Source organism: Mesocricetus auratus, unplaced genomic scaffold (assembly GCF_017639785.1).
Source record: "Mesocricetus auratus isolate SY011 unplaced genomic scaffold, BCM_Maur_2.0 Super-Scaffold_100003, whole genome shotgun sequence".
Lineage (NCBI taxonomy): Eukaryota > Metazoa > Chordata > Mammalia > Rodentia > Cricetidae > Mesocricetus > Mesocricetus auratus.
Genome location: NW_024429188.1, coordinates 102,282,611 through 102,304,602, shown reverse-complemented (window position 1 = coordinate 102,304,602; position 21,992 = coordinate 102,282,611). Strand labels below are relative to the sequence as shown.

Here is a 21,992-nt window from a genome sequence, read left to right as displayed (position 1 = left end):
TCCATTATTATGGCCCAGTACTGGCAGAGGATGGTTCCTGAGGGTACCCTACTCCCATGTATATGTTAAACCATATTCCAAGAGTATAGGCTGCTGTTAAAATTATAACTAATAAAACTGCAAAAGCCCTTAATATACTGCTGTATAAGAGTTTCCTCAGAGGACTGAAACATTCCACCCTGCAGGAAGCTCCCTAAACAGGAAGGTAAACAACGCAAAAGAGCTTCAGGAAGCTCCTTAAACAGGGAGATAAACAACTCAAAGTAGTTCTAAGAAGTCCCCCAAACTGATTGCATTCACTAAGTCCCTCCCTGCCAGAGTAAAGAATAAAGTCCCTTTCAGATGAAAAGAAGCTGAGCTGCAAACCAGAGTCTCAGAGGAGCCCAGACCAGCTGCCTGGAAGAAGCAGAAACTTGCCTAGCTGGAAGAGGTTTTCACCAACGGAGGCACCTGGAAATGGCACTCACCAACCTGTTGAGCAGCCTGCAGGCTGTGCAGTGTGCTCCAGGTTCCTGGCCTTGTGAGCTGACACGCGGGCTGGGGTGGACTTTCGTGAGGCAGCGGTCTGCTCCTGTAAGTGACCCCTTACCTATATTCCTGTAAGTAACCCCAATAAAACCATTGGCTCACCAAATTGGACTTTGATAGTATCTGTAGTTTAGTCTGTCTTGGGCTCTTTATCTGGGGTGAATAGACATGTGTGTTTTATCTCCCCAGGAAACGTTTTTTTGTCACAACGCATAAAATAGCCATGCTATTTCAGTACTCAGTTTGCCACATTTTTTCCCTCAGCATAAGCACGTATACTCTGTTTGAAAAATCAAACAACAGAGTCAGTTCTGTCCTACATTGTGAATCCCGGGGTTTAAGCTCAGGTTATTAGTATGGTGGCAGATACCCACTGAATCATTTAGTCAACTTTAATCCTACCATGTTGAGTGCATGTAGCCCCAAATCTGCCTTTATTATTACAAATTATTGTTTACTGTGTGTGTGTCAGAACAATGATGAAATGGTTCTCCTTTTCTCCCACGTGAGTTCAGGGCTTGAACTCCACTTGTTGAGCAGGGGGCAAGAGACTTTTACAGAGGCAGGCAGATATCTGTGAGTTCGAGGCCAGCCTGGTCTAAAGAGCGAGTTCCAGGACAGCCTCCAAAACCACAGAGAAACCCTGTCTCAAAAAACAACAAAGCAAAGTAAACAAACAACAAGTGTCTTTTACTTGCTGAATCTTCTTGCCAGCCCTAATTTAACCATCTTGAATGCATACAAGAGAAAATGGCTTAAAAATTCAAATTGCGTGTTTATTTTCGTGTGCATTCTCATGCCACAGTGTACATATGTGGAGGTCAGAGAACAACGTGCAGAAGCTGACTCTCCCCCTCCACCCTTTGGATACTGGGGACCAAACTAAGGTCTTTGAGCTTGGCAGCAAGCACCAATACACACCGAGCCATCTTTTTTTGGGGGGGTTGTTGTTGTTGTTGTTTTTCGATACAGGGTTTCATTGTGTAGTCCTGTCTGTCCTGGAACAAGCTCTTTAGACCAGGCTGGCCTTGAACTCACAGAGATTGAGCCATCTTGATAACCCTTGAATGCATACAATCTACCACCTTGAATGCATGCAACAAAAAAAATTACTTTAATTTTTTTTTTTTGTGAGGGAAGCACGTGTCACTTGCCATTGCAAAGGCCTGGCAGTCAGAATAGAACTTCTGAGAGTTGGTACTTTCCTTCCACCACGTGGGTTCCGGGACTTTAGCTCAAGTCATCAGGTTTGTTGCAAGTGTCTTTTTATCTGCTCAGCCATCTGCCTAATTCCACCACGCTGAAAAATATAACCCAATATGCTTTTATTTATTCATATTCTGTGTGTTCGTATGCGGACACAAAGGCATATTGATGTTTGTGTGGCGGTAAGAGCACAACTTTCAGAAATCAATTCTGAATTTCCACTGTGTGGGTTCTAGACTCAAAATTAGGTTTAGTGGCAAGCCCGTTTACCCAATGAATCATCACGATGACCATACTTAAACTTTGAAGGCATACAACAAAATTTTTTAAACATTAATTTTTAAAAAAATAATTTTTAAAAAATTACATTTGTGTGCTCGGATGTGGGTTACGGTGGTGGGTTATGCGCACATGCTGTGACACACATATGAAAGTCAGAACAACTGGAGGAAATCGGTTCTTTCCACGGTGTGGGTTCCAGGCTTCAGCTTGGTAGCAAGTCTGTACTGACTGAATAGGGGTGGGGATGGCGGGGGTGGCGGAGGTGGTGGGGGAGGGTTGGTGGAGGGTGGCGGAGGAGGGGCTCCTTTACTAAATGAGCTCTTTAGTTAAAGATGGGAGTTGTGGGATTATTTGGTGTCTAGTAGTTATCTTTCATTGTGTTGCTCAAATGTTAGAAGGACAAACGCAATATCCTTAGGCTGAGAAATTAGAACAGAGACCTCCCCCTGTCACGAGGTCCCGGAAAGAGGACTGCAGAGCCTTTGGGCGTGGCTTTTGCTGGCTTCTGAGTTCCTGCAATTTGAGCGCCCCAGGGGGCGTACATCACTCCACACAGTACGGAGCAAGGCGTAAAAATCTTTGCTACTCCTCGTCATTCTCCACTTGGTGGCGTACCTGGACATCTTACACTTAGCCCTCACTGCTTCCTTCTTTTATTGGCCCTCCCTTGGTCACGAACAAACTTTTGGCTCCTCCCTGCCCCTCCTGCTCGCTCTTTTCTCCTCGTGTTCGCTGGTTCTGCCACGAAGATTTCTCCCGTCCTCCTTGCTTGGAGTTCTGGACTTTAAAGGTCCCAGAAAGATGTCAACACTTCTGTGGACCTTCTACGGCACAGACATCATGCGCAGGAACGAGATGTCTCTGGCCAACCCCAACCTGAATGGCACACTCTTCACCAATGGGGCAGCTCCTTCCAGCTCCAACTTCGCGCCTGGCTTCATCCCGCCGCCTTCATCCAGCAACCCCCAAGTGCTCGACCACCTGGCTCCGAGAGCCTTCAACTACACCGAAGGCTGCTCCTCCAGCTTCCTGAGAGGCGCTAACAGCTGTGGTAACGGCCAGTTGGGGGCGACCGGCTCGATCTCTCAAGGCGCTCCCCTGGAGCCCTCGGGTGCTTATGCAGTACGGCAGTTCCACCCGGAGAACAGCCAGCATAGCCTGCAGCAGCGGCCACCTCAGCAGCAGAAGGCAAGTAGCTCTAACTCCACAGTCACTTCGGAGCGCTACAAGACCGAGCTGTGTCGGCCCTTTGAGGAAAGCGGCATTTGCAGGTACGGCCACAAATGCCAGTTCGCGCATGGTTCCCGCGAGCTGCGTACCCTGTCGAGGCACCCCAAGTACAAGACTGAGCCTTGTCGCACCTTCCACAGCGTTGGCTTCTGCCCCTATGGCACTCGTTGCCACTTCATCCACAACCAGCAAGAGCATCAACCTGTGCTTTCTGGGAGCACCTCAGGGGAGCAGAGCTCCGCCAATGGTTGTGATGCGGGGCACTTGGGCTTGAACGGGGAGCCACAGCCGAGGCTGCAGACCGTCAGCTCTGCCAGCTCTTCCGGCTTACCATCGGGCCATAGCCATCCTCTTGAGGCGCCTGTGCTGGTCAACCAACCGACGATGAACTCAGGTATGCTTCTGCCGTCATCATACCCGGGGGCCACAGTCCCCTCGACATGCTGTGCCGCTGTGGCTGCGGCTTCTGAGGCTGCTTCTGCAGCTGCTGTGTTCTACCGCAATGGCGGAGTGCCGTGCACCACCTGTGCCAACAATACCTTCGCCTTCGGTCAGGGGATGGGTGGCTACATGGCGCCTATGACATTCCAGAACCAAAACTTGGCCGCAGCGAATGCCGCTGCCTACTATCACAGCCAGCAGCAGAGCCTGGCGGCTCCAGGGCAATTCCAGATGCCCATGGTCCGCCCTCCAGCCGCCGTCGCCCCCACGGCCGCCGCTGCCATTGCTCCAGGGGCTGCCTCTGCCACCTTTGCCACCCCTGGCACCACCGCAGCAGCTATAGCTGGCCCTGCTGGAACAGCAGCTGCTCACGCCACCTCCTCTGCCACGATCACTGACGCCACTGTTGCTGAAGGTTCTGCGCAGTACTTGAGCCTCCAGTTGCCAGATGCCCAGTCCGAGTCGCCAGAGTTCGATGTGCTCACCAGCAACCTGGATTCCCTGTTGGGCACCAACAGCTTTGACAACCTTTTGAGTTGCTCCTCGAGCTCCAGCAGCCCCAACGGCATCGAATCTCCCAGCGCTCAACCCAGTCGCCGCCTGCCTATCTTCAGTCGCCTCTCGGACTCTGATAAATGAGGCAAAAAGGTGTCAATGATGAGGAGAGACTATGCGGGGGTGTTGGGGGAAATCCTTTGCTTGTCTCTCACCTACTGAGTGCACTGGGGTCAGAGAGATGACAAAGCCACAGGCAGATTTGAGGGGCTCATTGAAAGCTTGCACTTAAACTCTGTTGGGAGAGACCCCATCCTTCTGTTTGAGTTTTCTTGTTTTGGTGTTTATTATTTTCATTGTTATTAGGGAGTTTAATTCTTGTTGAAAACAAAAGGCAAGAAACTTTTTGTGTTAAGCAATGAAGAGTTGTAATGCAGATAAAATAAACAAAAAACCCACATCCTTTTTAGGTCTCAATTCGAGACACTATGTAAAACAAATTAGTCTAGCACTCTCCTTTTTTCTCTCTTGAAAACCTTAATTACATCACAGATGTGGGAATTTGTACCTTGCAGTGAATGACTAATATTTGTCTCAGACCAGTGTCAGCAAACCAGCTGACAACCATCACCTTGCCATACTTTCAGAATCCAATAATTTGCCGTGAGTATGCCTTCCTAGTAATGCTCAGCTTCTCTGTTGTCTGTGGCTATTTTATTTTTGAAAATAATAAATGTCTTGGGGGTGAGAAACGCTTGCCTTCCAAAACTTGATAATGGCTTCGTTGCCACCACTTATGGATGAATGGCTTAGGAGCATTCTGTCTACTCTCTGGAAGCCTTGGGAAGAGATAAGTTTAAATTGTTTGAGAATAACTGCTTAAGTTTTATGTGTTTTGAGTTGATTTGCACTTATGTGCCACGAGTCAATATGAAGAAAACCATTTGTTTATAATCTAGTAAGAGTATATGCTTATAGTTCTGTTTGCGCTCTGATTATCTAGCTGATGAAAAGTAATACCTGCATTTTTTAATGTTACATTATGATTGCCATTATTAACTGGTAAAATGTAGAGTATATACTTTTCAAGGTCATATATATCTTTTGTAACCTCACTTAAATAATGAACAAAAATAGCTTATTAAATGCGTTCTTTCAAAGTTTCATACATGTATGTAGTGGTTCCGGTGATTCTTACCCCACCCCACTGCTTAGCTCTCTCCCAACCTGGTTCGTACCCCGACACACAGGTCCCTTTCCCGTGTTCTTGCCTTTTTGTTTGGCTTTGTGATTCAGTGAGTTTAACCAGGGTTATTTCTGTGGATACACATTTGATGATATTGACTCTCCCAACTTCAGACTCCTTCACTAGCTAATAGTACAGATCAAAGAAGTAAGACCCCCACAAACTCCCCCACCCATTACCTTAAGATGTTGTATCATTTCCTTCCATGCTTATATAAATTTCAAAATAACACATGATTTTTTAAAGAACATTATTTATTTGTAGACTGAGGATATGTGGAGGTCAGAAGACCACAAAGACTACTTCTGGGAATAAGTTTTCGCCTCCCACCACTTGAGTCTTGGGGATTGAACTCTGGTCATCGGGCTTGCCAGCAAGTGCCTTTACCCACTGTTAAATGAAGACAGCAAGCTTCTCTGCTCCATAAGTTTCTTGTGACTGCTAAATGAGATGGCTATGTCATCTGTTTCAGCTGTGGGTGACTTGTTCAAGTAAGAATGCAAATGTCTGTGGGCTGGAGAGATGGCTCAGTGGTTAGGAACACTGGCTGCTTTTCCCCAGGACCCTAATTCCATTCTCAACATGCATACAGTGGCTCCCAAAGGTTTGTAACTCTAGTTCCAGGAGAGCAAATGCCCTCTTCTGCCCTCCACTGGGACCAGACACACGGGATATACAGATATGCAGGCAGACCAAACAACCATACATATAAAATAATTTTAAAGTGCTAATGTTATGATCATTGCTGCTCAGGAAGCATTTTTATAAAATTTTTGGTTGGAGCGAGGATGGGATCTCACTTTGTAGCCTTCACTGATGTGGAACTCACTATGCAAACCAGGCTTCAAATGCCTAAAGCCCTACGTGTGTGTGTGTGTGTGTGTGTGTGTGTGTGTGTGTGTGTGTGTGTGTGTGTACAGAATCTTACCCTGTGTAGTTATGGCTGGCCAGGGACTCAATATGTAGACCAGACTGGCCTTGAACTTACAGAGATCTGCCTGCCTCTGCCCCCAAAATGTTGTGAATAAAGGCATGTACCAGCACACGTAGCCTGCCTGCTTCTAACAGAATGTGCTACCCCCAACTCCACCCCATCCTTGCCAACCAAGAAGTCTCTTTCAACTCCCAGTATACTATATACCAGTGATTCTCAGCTTGTGGGCAGTGACCCCTTTGGGTGATGAATGACCCCTTCACAGGGTTCACATATCAAATATCCTGCATATCAGATAATTACATTATGATTCATAACAGTAGCAAAATTAGACTTACAGAGTTTCAATGAAAATAAATTTCTGGCTGGGGGTTACTACAACATAAGATACTGTATGAAGGGGCCATAGCGTTAGGAACGTTGAGAACCACTGCTATACACATTCCTTATTTTCCATAGAAAATGCATAGCCATGGCTCTAGATTCATCAACATCCCTTTGGAAAGCACTAAAAGTTATGTGGTGATAAGAGGGTACATATGCAAATTTTTATTTTATTCTGTATAAGCATAATGGCAATGAGAATCTTTATGTAGAGTCTCCGTACGTGGAAAACAAGGAGAATGGCTCCTAAAGTAGTAGTATATATTTCATTAGAGTCTGTCCTCCACCTAAAAGAAGATAAAACTTGGTGCTCAAGGCTCAGATAATGTTGGCATCACAGGCATTGGTGCTGCTGAGTCATACACATGAATTATGAAGCCTTTTTGCTGACCCTCAGGGTTCAACCCTGTTTCTCTTCCTTGGCCCATCTTGTCACTGGTTACTTTTCAAGCCACTACATTCCACTCCCTGATCCCATAGGCTTGTAGCCATATCATAATGCAAAATGCACTCAGTACAACCGCAAAAATCCATATAGTTTTATAAAAGTCCAACATTCAAAGTCTCTTCTGAGACTCATGCAATCTCTTAACTATAACCCCATATAAAATCAAAAATCAAAAAAGTAGATCACATACTTCAAACATATAATGCACAGGATATACATTACCATACCAAAACATAGGGAAGGAAGCATAGTAAGAAAATACTGGACCAAAGAAAAGACTGAAAACCAGCAGAGCAACCCCCAAACTCTGCATCTCCATGCCTGATAGCAGAATGATTTTCACATCTCTAAGGCCTTTCAGCTTTGTTAACTTCAACACACTTCTCTCTTGGGCTGGTTCCATTCCCTGTTGGCAGCTCTTCCTGGCAGGTACCCCACGACTCTGACATCTCCAAATCTTGGGGTCACCAAGGCAATTCATACTTTAACTTCACAGCTTTACACAAAGACCTCTCTGGGCTCCCATGTAGGGACACCCTTACACATGCCTGACCTCAGTAGCTTTCCTTAGCCCAGGGGAGGGAATGTTCATAACCCATTTATTGTATCATTGGTTGTAAAGCCAGAACTACAAGCTGCCAAGTTGTTCTACTTGGTGGGGGTGGAACTTGGGCCCCTTCTTCAATTACATTCTGTTATTGATGGTTTCCTTCACTGCTTAAGCTTTTTCTTTAATTACTTTTCACAAGCTGGAAGATTAGCTGTGTGGGTGTCTTGCCCTGAGGTCACGACTCCCTTTCTTCCATTTAGCATCAGGTGTCTCTTTAAACATATCCTTGCGCACTGGGCAGCCATAGTTCAAGTCAGCCTCAACACTGTCTTCTAATACTTCTGCTATGAGGGTCCATTAAGCCCAATTTTCAGTGTTCAACCTCTTTTGCAGTCCAAAGTCCCAAAGTCTTCCATATGCCTCCAACAAACTGCATGATCAGGCCTATCACAGCAGTACCCTGATCCTTTGTACCAAGTTCTGTCTTTGTCACTGTTCTATTACTGTGAAGAGATATCATGACCACAGCAACTCTTATGAAAGAAAGCATTTAATTGGGGCTGACTTACAGTTTTAGAGGCTCAGTCCATTATGATGTTGGGAACATGGCAGCACTTAGGCAGACATGGTTCTGGAGAAGTATCTGAGGGTTCTACATCCTGATTCTCAAGCAATGGGAAGAGAGGACTAGACTTAGCATGGGTTTCTGAAACCCAAAAAAACCTATCCTCAGTGAAACACTTCCACCTACAAGCCTACGCCTACTCCAAGGCCACATCTTTTAGTCCTTCTCAAATGATGTCAATCCATGAAGATTAAGCATTCAAATATATGAGCTTATGGGGGCCATTATTACTCAAAACAACACAGCTCCTATGAAATTCTTCCAAATGACAAGTGGGTGGTCCACAGGACATATAAGAATTCTTCTAGGTCCTAGGAATACAATGATGGAAAAAAATGAATTCATTGACCATATAGATGGAGAACTAGCATCCAAGAGGAGAAATAAAGTATTCTTACATATCAATAAACTTTTTTTAATGTGTGACTTCCTGGTCAACAGAAGCAGCAATATCTGAAACGGCTTAGAAAACAATTTGGGATTTGCCAGAAAATGAATAGCATTTGTTGGCTTCCATTCCCAGCCCAGTGTTGTCCCTTTGTCTCAATAGTGTCATATTCAGCTGAATAGTTAAGTTATTTTACTAATTTGAAAACTTTTGAGAACTAAAGCTTTTTATGTTTTTATGCATGTGTGTGGGTAAGATGTCCTGCCAGTGGACAACTTGTGGGAAGTTCTTCCCTTCAGCTATGTAGGTTCCATGGACCACATTCAGATGATTAGGCTTGGCTACCAGCACTTTTACTTGTTGAACCGTTTCACATACTCTCATTTTTCTCTTTTAACACGAGAATCAACGATAATTTGAGAGCTGCAACAACTTCAATAGTGAGATAGGAGCCAGGGGCTCTGGGCTAGAGACAGGGATTCTGTAATCTGCCAAGGACAGCATAGACCCTAGAGACCAGGGCACAGCTTCTTATGCCCTTGCCGCCTCCTACTGAATGACTACTACTCTGAAATCTACTACAATATTTCTACAGAGACCTGCAAGATTCCCTACCTGTGGGACTTCACACCTTTTACCAGAAAGGCCAGAGACAATAGTAGCTTCTTACCCGCAAGCCACTACAAATTCATCAGGACCTGGTTGCTGGCTGGCTCTATCTACTTTAGTTAGCACATCATTCCTCTGGGTCTAAGCAACCAAGTGTCCATAAAAGCTGCACAGACTGTAGGCTTTAAGTTCTCATCACTAGCTATAAATACTCGTGTCATTCCTCTCCATGGTAATAACTCTTAACCAGTCTGATAATTGTCAACTACAAAGGTGGGGTGAGTATAGAGGACCTTAAGGAAATGGGGTTCAGCTCATGAAGGCCAACATCCTGGTACTAGTCTCATTCAAAGTTCCTTGGGTCATCTTTCCTTGGGCTCCACAGAAAGTAGGAAGTGGGAATCATGGTCAGTGGTGGCATCTGGTAGCATGAGGAGAAAACATGTTTTGGGCAGTGTGGAGAGCTGCGCCACACTGCACCTTAAAGATGGTGCCGGCTTCCGCCTTCCACCATCCCGGAGGTGAGTGCTCTCGGTAACAAACAACTCCTTATTTGGCGTGCTCCTATCCCGCCAGGGTCACGCCATGATCATCAGATTGCTTACACGCGCTGTTGCACCAATGGCTTATGCATATGTGGCCGTTCAGGGTTGGCTGGCCTCGGCTATTTAGGGAGCAGGAGGGGTTTCTCCCGCGGCTGCCTTTCCACTGTTCATCAAGGTCCTGAATAAACTGTCTGCAAGAAGGGTTCCTGAGTCGCGTCTTCTTTGCTGATCAAGGTGGTCATGACAACTGGTGGCCCGTACGGGGGTGGGCAATATACTAGGCTTTCTGCCTGCACCATCTGCCTTGCTTGACCCAAGAGGACATGACATCTGACTCAGCACCCCCCAGTTTCTCCTCTCTGTCCCTGCAATACAGGGTTGCTTGCAATGCACACCCAGGTGGCCAAGTGACCATTACAGAAATTTGGTTTCTCCATGTTCATCTCTTTCCTACTTGATTAAAGAGGAAAACAGAAGAAGCAAGGATGCTTGCTACTCGGATGCCTCTTGTGCCAGGACTTTTCAACTTTGTCTCCCCATCCCCATCTCTACCTCAAACATGGCCATTTTGGCTATTCTGGCTAGCCAGCTTGCTCTAGGGATCTGTCTCAGCCTCCTGAGTCCTGAGATTGCAGATGGGGCTACTATGGCCTGAATGACTTTTATATGGGGACCAAGGATCTAAACTCCAATCTTTACACCTACTCATCAAGTGCTATGTTATCTTCCCAGCCTCTAATTCAAGATGTTAAAATGTGAAACAAATTAATCATTTTAAATGCATCTGGTAGTGCCCTAAAATGAAATTGTCTGATAATCCATTCTGCTTTTGGCTACAAAGATACATATGCTTTATATCTTTTCATTAAAATAATATTATGAGCCGATGGTGGTGGTGTATACCTTTAATCCCAGCACTCAGGAAGCAGAGGCAGGAAGAGCTCTGAGTTTGAGGCCAGCCTGGTCTACAGAGTGAGTTCCAGGACAGCTATGGCTACAAGGAGAAATACTGTCTTGTAAAACAAAAACAAAAAACAAGAAAGTAATAATATTAGGAATTCTAAAGAAAGGAAATAGCATTCTGAGGCCTGACCCTAGACACATTCAATTAAGAACTCTGGAGATGGAGACCGTGTTTTCAAGTTCTCTGAGAGAGTTTGCTAACTGCTAATGTTAAGGGAAACATTGATACAAATAGTACAGAAAAATACCAGGTGGTGAAGCTTTTGGATACTGATGAGATAGAAAGAGAGACCCTGCCAATGAAGTAGAAAGAAGAAATAAATAATAAAGCAGGACACAGAATGCAAGGGACTGTGTAAATTGAAGATACACATGAGCAGTATGCTAAGAATTCCTTCAAGTACACAGTATTCTAGAAGCCTCATGTTGTGGTTAAAGGAAACGACAATGAAAGGATCTTATAAACACCCAGAAAAAGCATCCTGCACGTAGCCAGGTGTTGGCGCACATCTTTATTCCCAGCACTTGGGAGGCAGAGGCAGGCAGATCTCTGTGAGTTCGAGGCCAGTCTGGTCTACAGAGCAAGTTCCAGGACAGGCTCCAAAACAACACAGAGAAACCCTGTGTCGAAAAACCAAAAGAAAAAACAAAACAAACAAACAAAAATACCATCCTGCAAGTTCTTACCATATGTGGTGAGGACAGACAGCTAGACTATACAGAACACAGTTACAGATTGTGAGAGTCCAGACTAATCTGCTGGCAATGGTGAACAAGCAGATGCTCAGCTACCAGATTTGTTAAGTTAAATAGTAATGTTAGCCTTCATTTTCTTGGCAAAGCTTTGGGTCCTCTAATTTTCACTGATATCTAAACTTTTCTGCTTGTTCCCTTTATCTGTACACTGGGAAGAATGGCCTCTAGTATGTTGAAGAGGCCAGATGTGGACATGCTTTACGGCCTATGACTTTACCTTTCTCTGACCAAGTTTTCCTTACCTGCTTATTCAGCTGGCTTCTTTCCACACTTTGTTTGCATCTTTGCTGAAAATGTCACTCAGCTAGTAAGGCCATCTCTAAAGGCCCTTCTGATTTCCTTATCCAAAACTGCTACGGCTGTGCCAAACTCTGTACACAACTTGATGGGTGGGCAGTTTGCAGAGAAGGGCCTGTGGAGATTGATGTCTCATGTTCATTTCTTAAAGTGCACTTGTATGTCTTTTCACACGCTTTTTTACATCTGGAAGGCACTCAGTGTTTAACATTGTAACACCAATGTAATGAAACCCTTTCACAGAGCGTGGATGGGATAACAAGGCAAGTTCCAGGGTCACCATTCCATAAGAAATAGTGGGGCTGTTAGGAACACCTAAGAGCAGTATTCCAAAAGTTCATTCAAAGTAAATGGAAATTGGTTTGGAGAATTAGCAGGTAATGGAATACTTACAAAATATATTGAAAAAGTTCAACACAGGATAGAAAGTTCCCATCGTTTCTATCAGTTGCTTTATCCAAAGAGTGATATTGGGTACTGCAGCACGGATAGGTCAAAGTACCTTATTTAGCTCTATATGACTGCTTTTACAGCTATCATTCTCAAGAGAAAGTCTCCAAAGGTAGTATATGGTGTGTGTCCCAGCAATAATTCATTCCCAGTACGTTCTGTTTCAGGGGAGAAATGTGCACTGCAGTGTATATTTGGGTGTGACTTCCCGGGTCTAAACCAAACCTAGTCATTTTAACATGCACTATTCTACTCTTATGTTCAATTCTGCCTATTTTTCCCAGTGCTTTTAGGGGTTACCATAGATTAAAGTCCTCTTGGCTCCAGTGTTCACAAAAACTCAAGTGGTTTTCACATTAGCAAGGTACCAAAGAATTGGCATTTCATTGGGTTTCTGGCTGCCCTTAGTTTTGGGTTACTTTGACCACCGTATCAGAGAAGGGACTGGCATGTTTCCCATCCCAGGAAATTTCTTTAATCTTTTGTAGGATGGAACTACATGTAGATCCCTGGATTAAATTTCTTCTTTTACTCCTTTGATGAGCTGCCACTGGGTGCCTCAAAGCCTTCTAGTAAACAGTCTCAAGAACAGCATTTGATTTCCCATCAGTTTTACCCTAGGAACTATTATAGCTCAACATAAATCTTGCCACATTTTCTTTTCATTAACCTGCACAGTAGGTTCCATATTCTACTTTTCTTTTTTGTTTACCCCGTCCCTTGTGCTTTGGCATGTTATGAACCCCATTCAAATGCCAGTCTATGTCATTCAGATTAACAAAAATCATATCTAACCATCAATATAATGTTCCTTGTCTTAGTTATGGTTTCTGTTGCTGCAATGAAACACCATGACTGAAAGCAACTTGAAGAGGAAAGGGCTTGTTTTGTTTATGCTCCTGTATTACAGTTCATTATCAAAAAGACAGTGAGGGCAGAAATTCACACAGGGCAGGAAACTGGAGGCAGGTGCTGATGCAGAAACTATGAAGGGGTTCTACTAGCTTGCTTTCCATGACTTGCACAGCCTGCTTTCTTATAAACTCAGTACTGCCAGCCCAGGGATAGCAACACTCACTATGGGCTGGGTCCTCCCTCATCAGTCAATCACTGATTAGAAAATGCCCTACAGTCTTGCATTCAGCCTGATCTCATGGGGACATTTCTTTTTTTTCTTTATCTTTTTATATTTTGGGGTTTTTTTATTTTAGAATCCCTCTTATTTACATATCAATCCCCCAATTTCCTTGCCCTCCCATCCTCCCATGCTCCCCACTGACCCCCACAGCCCACCCCCACCCACTCCCCAAGGATAGTGAGACCCTCCCTGGGGACCATCAAAGTCCATCACATCATTTGGGGGAGGGCTTAGGCCCTCTTTATAGGGGACATTTTCTTGATTGAGGCTCCCTCCTCTCAGATGACCTTAGCTTGTGTCAAGCTGACATAAAACTATCCAGCCCACTCCCTCTGCCTAAGGCTCAGGGACAATCATGGAAGAGATGGCAAAAAGATTGTAGGGACAGAGGTCAGGGAGGAGTAGGACAAAACATTATGTTCTGGACATGACAAAACAACTGCACTCATGAGTTCACAAAAGATGTGGTTGCCTGCACAAGACACGTATAAAATCAAGCCAGTCAACATTCCACTATGGTTGCAGACAGGCTCATGAGCCTCTGCCCCCAGCTGAGGAACTATTGGTGGTTGATAGTTGTTAGAGTTGTTTCTTTAAGGATGTGGCCTCTAATGTGTCAATCATGCTCTAGTGGATACCCCTCCCTACATCCATGGGTATATGGGCAACACAAATTGGACTCACTGTGTTTCCCACATTAGGAGGGTAACTAGATTTTTTAAAGTAGACATGAATTTGAGAGGGTTTGAGAGCATAAGGGATGGACCTAGAGAGAGTTACAGGGAAGAATAGGGCTGAATATGATCAAAATACATCAGATGCATTTAGGAAATTTTCAAGAATTAAAAACATATTATACTAAAAAATTACAATCTATGATGGAGCAGAGCAAGATCACTAAAGATTCATACCAAAGCTAAGTCTCTTGCTGAATCAATCTTTCTTTCCTCTCCAGTGAACAGTCCTTTACAGCCTGTCAAACTGGGCAGAAGTAATCACTTCTGTCATGTCAACTTTCCTCAATAATGCTTGCATGACTTTTTTGTCTTCCAATCACTGTTATTAGTGGGAAACCCAGCTATTGACTACCAAGTGTCACTAATAGTTTATATAAATCAGGGATTTTTTCCTTCATATTGCCTCAGCACCTTTGTCTTGGGGAGGTTTTAATTGTATTTCTCTATTTCCATATCAGTCAGAATGATTCCATCCATCCTTATGTCCCATACCCCCAAGAGATAGTTGCAAGAGGCCCTTTCCTTGTTTGTTAAACTCTTCCCTAAAGAAAGCATTTCACAGGTCGAGAACACTCTGAACTGGGCCATTGTCAAGGCCATGTCTGCGTGCTGAATTGCCGATTTTTTACTTCCTTGATGGTAAAGGTTAAACCTAAGGAAAGAACTGGCTACCACAACCTCTCTCTTGAGCAGTTTTATCATCACAGGCCTGGTGCTGTGCCGCTGAACTTCTGCTAAGAGAAACTGCTCCGAATCTCAAAACAGAAATGGATTTTGAAGTCTATCTGGTACATCTTTGGAAGTTACGGACGTGTGTGCTTTCTGCGCCAAACATGTAACAGTTATGCCGAAAGCTATTGAGTTAGCATGCTATGTATGTAGCGAATGTCTCTAGAATCTACTATGAAGGGAAAAGTTTCATTGTCATACTTTTTCCTTAGCTTGTTATCAGTAGTTCTGAATGTTAGATATCCCCCCCATGGGGTCAAAAGGTACATACATGTATGACTTGCTTCGTGAAAAATAGGAGAGGGAAATCAGCAGCAGTTCCAGTCTTTTCATGTTTGTAAGATATTTTAATATAGCTGGGCGGTGGTGGCGCACGCCTTTAATCCCAGCACTCGGGAGGCAGAGGCAGGAGGATCTCTGTGAGTTCAAGGCCAGGCTGGACCGACAGCCTCCAAAACAATACAGAGAAACCCTGTCTCGTAAAACCAAAAAAAAAAAAAGAAATTTTAATATAAATGCTGACTGTAAAGCAGAAATGCAAATCAGAATGCTACCGCACAAGTTTCAACTGTTCAACTTCATAATTATTATAAATGAAACTGTGGGTTAGACACATGGCTCAGTGCTTAAGAGCACCGACTGGTGTTCCAGCATCCATATGATGGCTCACAGCACTCTTATTACTGCAGTCGCAGGGGATCCAATGCCCTCTTCTGACCTCTGTAGGCACCAGGATTCCATGTGGTACTCACATGCACATGCAGACAAAACACCTGTACACATAAAATAAACAAATATAAAAAATAAATCAATAAACCCGTGAAAATTTTCTGGAGAGTGCCAGCATTTGGATTTTAAAATAACAAACTTTTTATTGATAGCAAGTAAATAGTGCTTATCATAGAGTAGATTCTATTTTATTCACTATATTTTTGTGGTATTACATGCAAATAATTTGGGGTTTTTTGAGACAAGGTTTCTCTGTGTAGCTTTAGAGTGTGTCCTAGAACTCTCTCTGTAGACCAGGCTGTCCTCGAACTCTTGGAGATCCACCTGCTTCTGCCTCTCGAGTGTTGGGATTAAAGGCATGCGCCACCACCGCCCATCGTGCAAACACATGTTTGTCTGTCTTCTGTGCTATTCCTGCAAGGTTGTTATGAACATACATCATGGGTTGAGGAAATGGCTCAGCAGTTAAGAGCACTTGTTGGTCTTCCAGTGGTACCTGGCGCTATTTCCCAGCACCTACATGGTAGCTCACAACCATTTGTAACTCTAGTTCTAGGTAATCCAATACTCTCATCTGACCTCTGTGGCCATCAGGCACAAAAGTGGCACACAGACATCCATGCAGGCAAAACACTCATACACATAAAACAAAAGAAATCTTTATAAAAATAAAATCCACTGATTAAATATATATTTTTAAAGAAGGAGAGACAATTGTGGAAGGAATGCAGTGGGCAAATCTCAGAGAAAGAATTGTTCCTCTGAGAAGGGATGGACCCTTTTATAACAGTTGAGTAAATTTATCTGTCCTTACCTCTTGGGTCATTTGAGTGGGATTAGATTTTAACAGAGTTCAAGAAAGCAGCTAGATAACTATTTTGAGATAACAAAATTTATAATGCCAGGTCCTTCTTGAGACATTCTATTTAGGGTGAGGCACCAGGACCAAATTAGAAGTTAGTCTGTAATCATGTAAGGGACCCAAATCATGGGGTAGGTTCCAAGCAGTTAAGGTCTATCTAGAAAATTGAAAAGTTTTGTTTTTTACTTTTGACCTTTTTGTCTCTATAGAATCTACACTTAACTAGAAATTTCATAGTGATCACAATGGACAACAGAATCATAAAATATTCATAGACTAATTTATCTAATGATATTTTTAGTACAAAAATTATTAAGTAGTAAGCTGTCTCCGGATGCTTTAAAGCCTCAGGATAATTAGTTCCAGTGCAATTCTATAGCTGGTCAGAATGTGCCATAATCCATTTGTCCTAATATACCAGAATAGGTGAGACTGGATCATGTTTGAAGAATAGAAATTTCTTTCATTGCATGCCTGGGGTCTGAAGATCCTAAGCGGGATTCACTAGCAGTACAGTTGTCTATTAAGGGCTGTTCTGCTTCTGACACAGCACCTCCAATAATGTGCCTTCTGGAGAGGTGGACAATCAGGATCTCAAATGCTGGAGGCAGAATGGTAATGTTTTCCCCCTCATCAAGCCTTTTTCTAAGCACAACTTAGTCCCAGTCACAAAGGTTCTACCCTCATGAGTTAAATCACTCCACAAAGGACCCAGTCTTCATACCATTACATTTCTGGCTAAGTTGCAACATGAATTTGGGAGGGAGCAAAAGCTAAACTGGTGTATGCTGCAGAAGGAATGTTGCCAATGTTGCCTGTTCTGAGCATGAAGTCCCCAAACCCACAAGGCCTGCAGAGAGACTTTCAAAATGACTGTCTTAGCCAGGTGATGGTGGCACATGCCTTTAATGCCAGCGTGGCCTACAGAGTGAGGTCCAGGACACCCAAGATTACACATGGAAGCCTTGTATCGAAAACAGACAAACACTCCCAAACAACCAAAACAAAACAAAAAACAAGATGATTGTCTGGACCAAGACTCGTGTTTTATCAATAAGAATATCCAAGGGTAAAGTGGCATAACTTACTCCTGGTTTTCTAGCCTGTTAAAAGGAGAGAAGGAAGCTAGAATTCCGATTCCCCCACCATACGTGTTTCTTCAGGCTATTTTCTCTCCAGATAGCAGTAGCATATGTGTTTTCTCATACTCTGGAGGCATCCTCTCTAGCTTCTGGATGTAACGCTGTAAAATTCAGCTTTCTCTTATGAAATTGGGAGCCAATATTAGGGTCTGCTCCACAGGTTTTTGATGAACAACCAGAAGATCAAAATTTTTCTCAGCTACATAGAGAGTTTGAGGCTAGTCGGGGTTGCATAAGATCCTGTCTCAAAAGCCAACAGTAGGAACAAGATTATTTATAAAGTTGTTTCCAAATATATAAAAAAGTATGCAAATAATGACTCAGGGAATAGGGTTGGAAAATAAAGAGTAACTACTCACTCATGAGATAAAAAAATTGTGGAAAAAAATCACTGCTAATCTAATACTGTCTAATTAATTTACTGAGGTCATCAAAAGTTCTAGGAACCAAGCTGGCATCAAGTAGGACATAAAATAACAAGATTTATTGTGGCTAGTGAGAAACAGAAACAAAACCAGCAAACTAATTTCAGTTATTTCAGTTGTTCTTCAAAGTTCTCTCTGTGACCAAAGTAGTCTACTCCATGAATTCAAGGATGGCTGGACATTTAGAAACCACTAGAATTTTCACATCAGCAATATTTAAAATTAAAAACAATACCAAGGTTTACGGGCCTCAGCAATGTAGCTTTGTGATAATGATAGGTTTGAGATAGAGTATATGACTCAAGAGGGACCCTGGGAAGAGGATTATTGGCAAGTAAGGAGTTTATTTTATTGTTTTGTTTTGTTTTGGTTTGGTTTTTCGAGACAGGGTTTCTCTGTATTGTTTTGGAGGCTGTCCTGGAACTCGCTCTGTAGACCAGGCTGGCGTCGAACTCACAGAGATCTGCCTGCCTCTGCCTCCCAAGTGCTGGGATTAAAGGCATGTGCCACCAACGCCCGGCGGGAGTTTATTTAAAAGTTATAATTGCCGTAGAAAGACATCTAGCCAGCAGTATGGTAGGGATGCTGAGGAGAGTTCAGGGCCCTAGCACTAGAAACATATAACATAGCAGGTACTGTGAAGGGAAAAATCAGGACATACATGGCAGATGTGTAAGCCTCTTATACATTTTAGAGGATGGAGGAGGTTTCACAGTACAGGCCTATAGCCAAGCTCTCTGGCCCCCATGCAGGAGGCAAGGAAGGGGTAGGCAGGAGGATATGTAGCCACAATAACCCCCTTTAATGTAAACTCACTTCTCCAGGTGAGAGATTTTGGCATATGCAACTCTGTTACTCAAAGATTATATCTCCTGAGGATGCCTGCCTGTATCTACAAAAGGAGAAAGTCTATGCTAGGTATTGTGGCCTGAGCAGTAGCTGGATTCTAACAGTACATTCTTTTGATAACAATTTATTCTTTGGTCACTATGTACTTTTAAATTACAGAGTGAATTTATACTAATTCTTTTTTTAAGTTCATCTATTCATTTTACATTCATGCTGCAGTTTCCCTGTATCTTCCCCTCCCAATCCCTCTCCCTGCTTTTCACATTTCACCCCCAAACCCCTTCCTCTTCTCTCTCCATCCAGGATGAGTATCAACAAAACATGGCATTGTCAAGGTGCAGTAAGACTAAGCAGTCTCCATGTACTAAGGCTGGGCAAGGAGACACAGTATGAGGAGTAGGGTCCCAAAAGCCAGTAAAAGAGTCAGAGACAGCCCCTGCTCCCACTAGTCCCACAGGAACAACTGTGACATATATGCAGGTTACCTGGTTGTTGGTTCAGTCTCTGCAAGCCTCCATGAGCCCAGCTTAGTTGACTGTGTGGGTTTTCTTGTGGTATCCTTGACCCCTTTGGCTCCTATAGTCCTTTCTCCTCTTCCTCCTCTGCAGGATTTCCTAACTCCACCTAATGTTTGACTTTGGGTCTCTACATCTGCCTCCATCAGTCACTGGATGATGCCTCTCTGATGACAACTGGACCAGGCACCAATTTGTAGATGGGAGACAGCCTGAGACCTGGGTTTCCTCACAAGAACTGTAAGAAAATAGAAATAAGACCTATTAATCAGTAAGAAGTATAACAGTAACTGATTTTTAAATACAAAAGGCACAAGCAGGTATTTTGAGGAAGTAGGTAAGCATATGGCCACAAAAAGGTTTTAGAAACAAAAGTGTGCATGGTTAGAGAAATAAAAAAGACTCCTAGAAATACCATTTCCCCATAGATTTAAATAGCAGAATTAAGAAATCTAATGATACCACATAATAATGAGTTACACATAGAGGACGGAAATGTTCTGGCTTTTTAACTTATGTTCATTCTTCATTTTAATGATGTTATCCTAATATCAAAACACACACACACACACACACACACACACACACGTTTTAGAACATACACTGTTATGGGGAGCCCACCAGAAATGACCACTCAGATATAGCTTTAGCCAATTGAAAGTCTTTGTTCCAACTGGCTGGAATTACACTTAGGTATTCCAGACCCAAATGTAGCATTGAGTGTTTAGGGTAAGGGTTTTTGTAAAGACAGCAAGCATGTAAAGACAGCAAGCATGTAAAGACAGCAAGCACATACTGGTATCTTGCTCAGCAGCTGTAGGGTGGGAGTTGTGGTGGGGGTTGCTGCAAGCAATCAGTTGAACAGAAGCTAAGATAAGTAGTTAGCTGGAAGGGGTAGGTTTGCATAAGCAGACAATTTAACAAAAGCTAAGTTAACTGGGGTGTCCTGAACTCAGGTTCCTAGAATAGCATTGGATAATTTTCCATAGGATTCGCCATCAAGGAGATCAAATTCTGATCATCTCGAGCGGGTTTTCTATAATATGCTGAAGGCCTCAGTAAGATCCGCAGAGACTGGATTCTAACACTTAGGGGACTCCCAGGAGCAGGGAAAAGTGCACCAGTTGGAGAAGTCTTCTAGGGGTGCACAATCTGATATATCCCAGGGCCCTGGGAAAATCCGCCTCTGACTGATTGCTATTGTGTACTTTGGAGGCACACCAATGACACCACCAAAAAGGAAAAACAAAAGTATTGTCTGATCTGAACATGTCCAGAGGTAAGTTTAGTCTGTTGGAGGTGCCCAGATTATTTTGGCCCAGCCATGATGCCCAAAGAATCCAAACATGTGACTGTTCTCTCAACCCTGTTGGAGGAAATTGACCTTTCTTGCTGCTCCTGCTCCAGAATGCTCACTTCAGGTTCCTTTGGTGGCTTGACTACTTCTCGTGGTCCCAATGTCATGATCCTGTTCTCTGTGTGGAATTCCTATATGCTGCAAATATGTGTTGCTTTTATTTGTTGATGAATAAACCTGTTTTGTGCAGAATATAGCTAGGTGGGAAATCCAAACAGAGATGTAGAGAGAAAGAAGGCAGTATGGCAGATGGGAGTAGCTGCTGGAGAAACAAGATGTGAGGTAACAAGTCACAAGCCTCATGGTAAAATATAGACTAATAACAATGGATTAATTTAAGTTGTAACAGCTAGGTAATAATAAGCCTGAGCTAATAGTTCAAAAAGTTTGCTATTAATATTAAGAGTCTAAATGGTTATCTGGGAACTGGGAAAGAAATGTTCAGCTGCAGGGCCCCTGCCATCTAAGCAGGGTATATATATATGAGCTTCCCTAAGCTGCTACCTTAGCCCAGGGAAAGGGGAAATAATTCTTAGAGTTGCGCCAAGGGGAAAAGTCAAGTTGAATCCTTTCCTATTCATAGTTCATGTCGTCTTCTCCACCAGTGACTTATACTATTGGAAGACACAAAATCTATTTTCAGAGAAGCCATAGGCCCTTATTCGATTATTAGAAATTGTTTTAAGGTAAAAGTTTCTGATGCTAGGCCTGAGTACCTTACTTGGATCACAGGGACCCAAATTATGGATGGAAAGTACAGAATCCACTAAGTTGTCCTGTAACCTACACATAAGTGCTGTATGTATGCCCCACGCACAAATAAATGTAATTTTAAAAAAAGATTCTAATGGGCTGGTTAACGGCTCACATTTGCACACCGCAACTTGTCCCTTCCTGATTCGCTATACCTTGCCTTGTATCAACCCATGTTACCCAAGTTCCTCCCCTTGCATGCTTGCTTTACCCTGCCCCTTCCCACATTCCCACCCCTGGAATATGGAGCCCATCTCCTGCACATAAAACCCTGTCCCTTATACGAGCAGCCACCACCTATATACAAGCCGTGTCCCTCAAGGAACCGCCCCACCACCGGATGTCCCGCCCCCTTGGAGATTATTTCCGCACTTGCAAA

General features: G+C 43.5%; 1 protein-coding gene across 1 annotated transcript; it reads left to right on the top strand.

The window, feature by feature from the left end:
* The first annotated feature begins 2,767 nt into the window (after positions 1 to 2,767).
* Positions 2,768 to 5,350, top strand: LOC101825196 (mRNA decay activator protein ZFP36L3). Its single transcript, XM_005087852.3, has one exon. The coding sequence runs from the start codon at positions 2,818 to 2,820 to the stop codon at positions 4,324 to 4,326; it is 1,509 nt and encodes a 502-aa protein (XP_005087909.1). The 5' UTR covers positions 2,768 to 2,817; the 3' UTR covers positions 4,327 to 5,350.
* Positions 5,351 to 21,992: the final 16,642 nt, after the last annotated feature.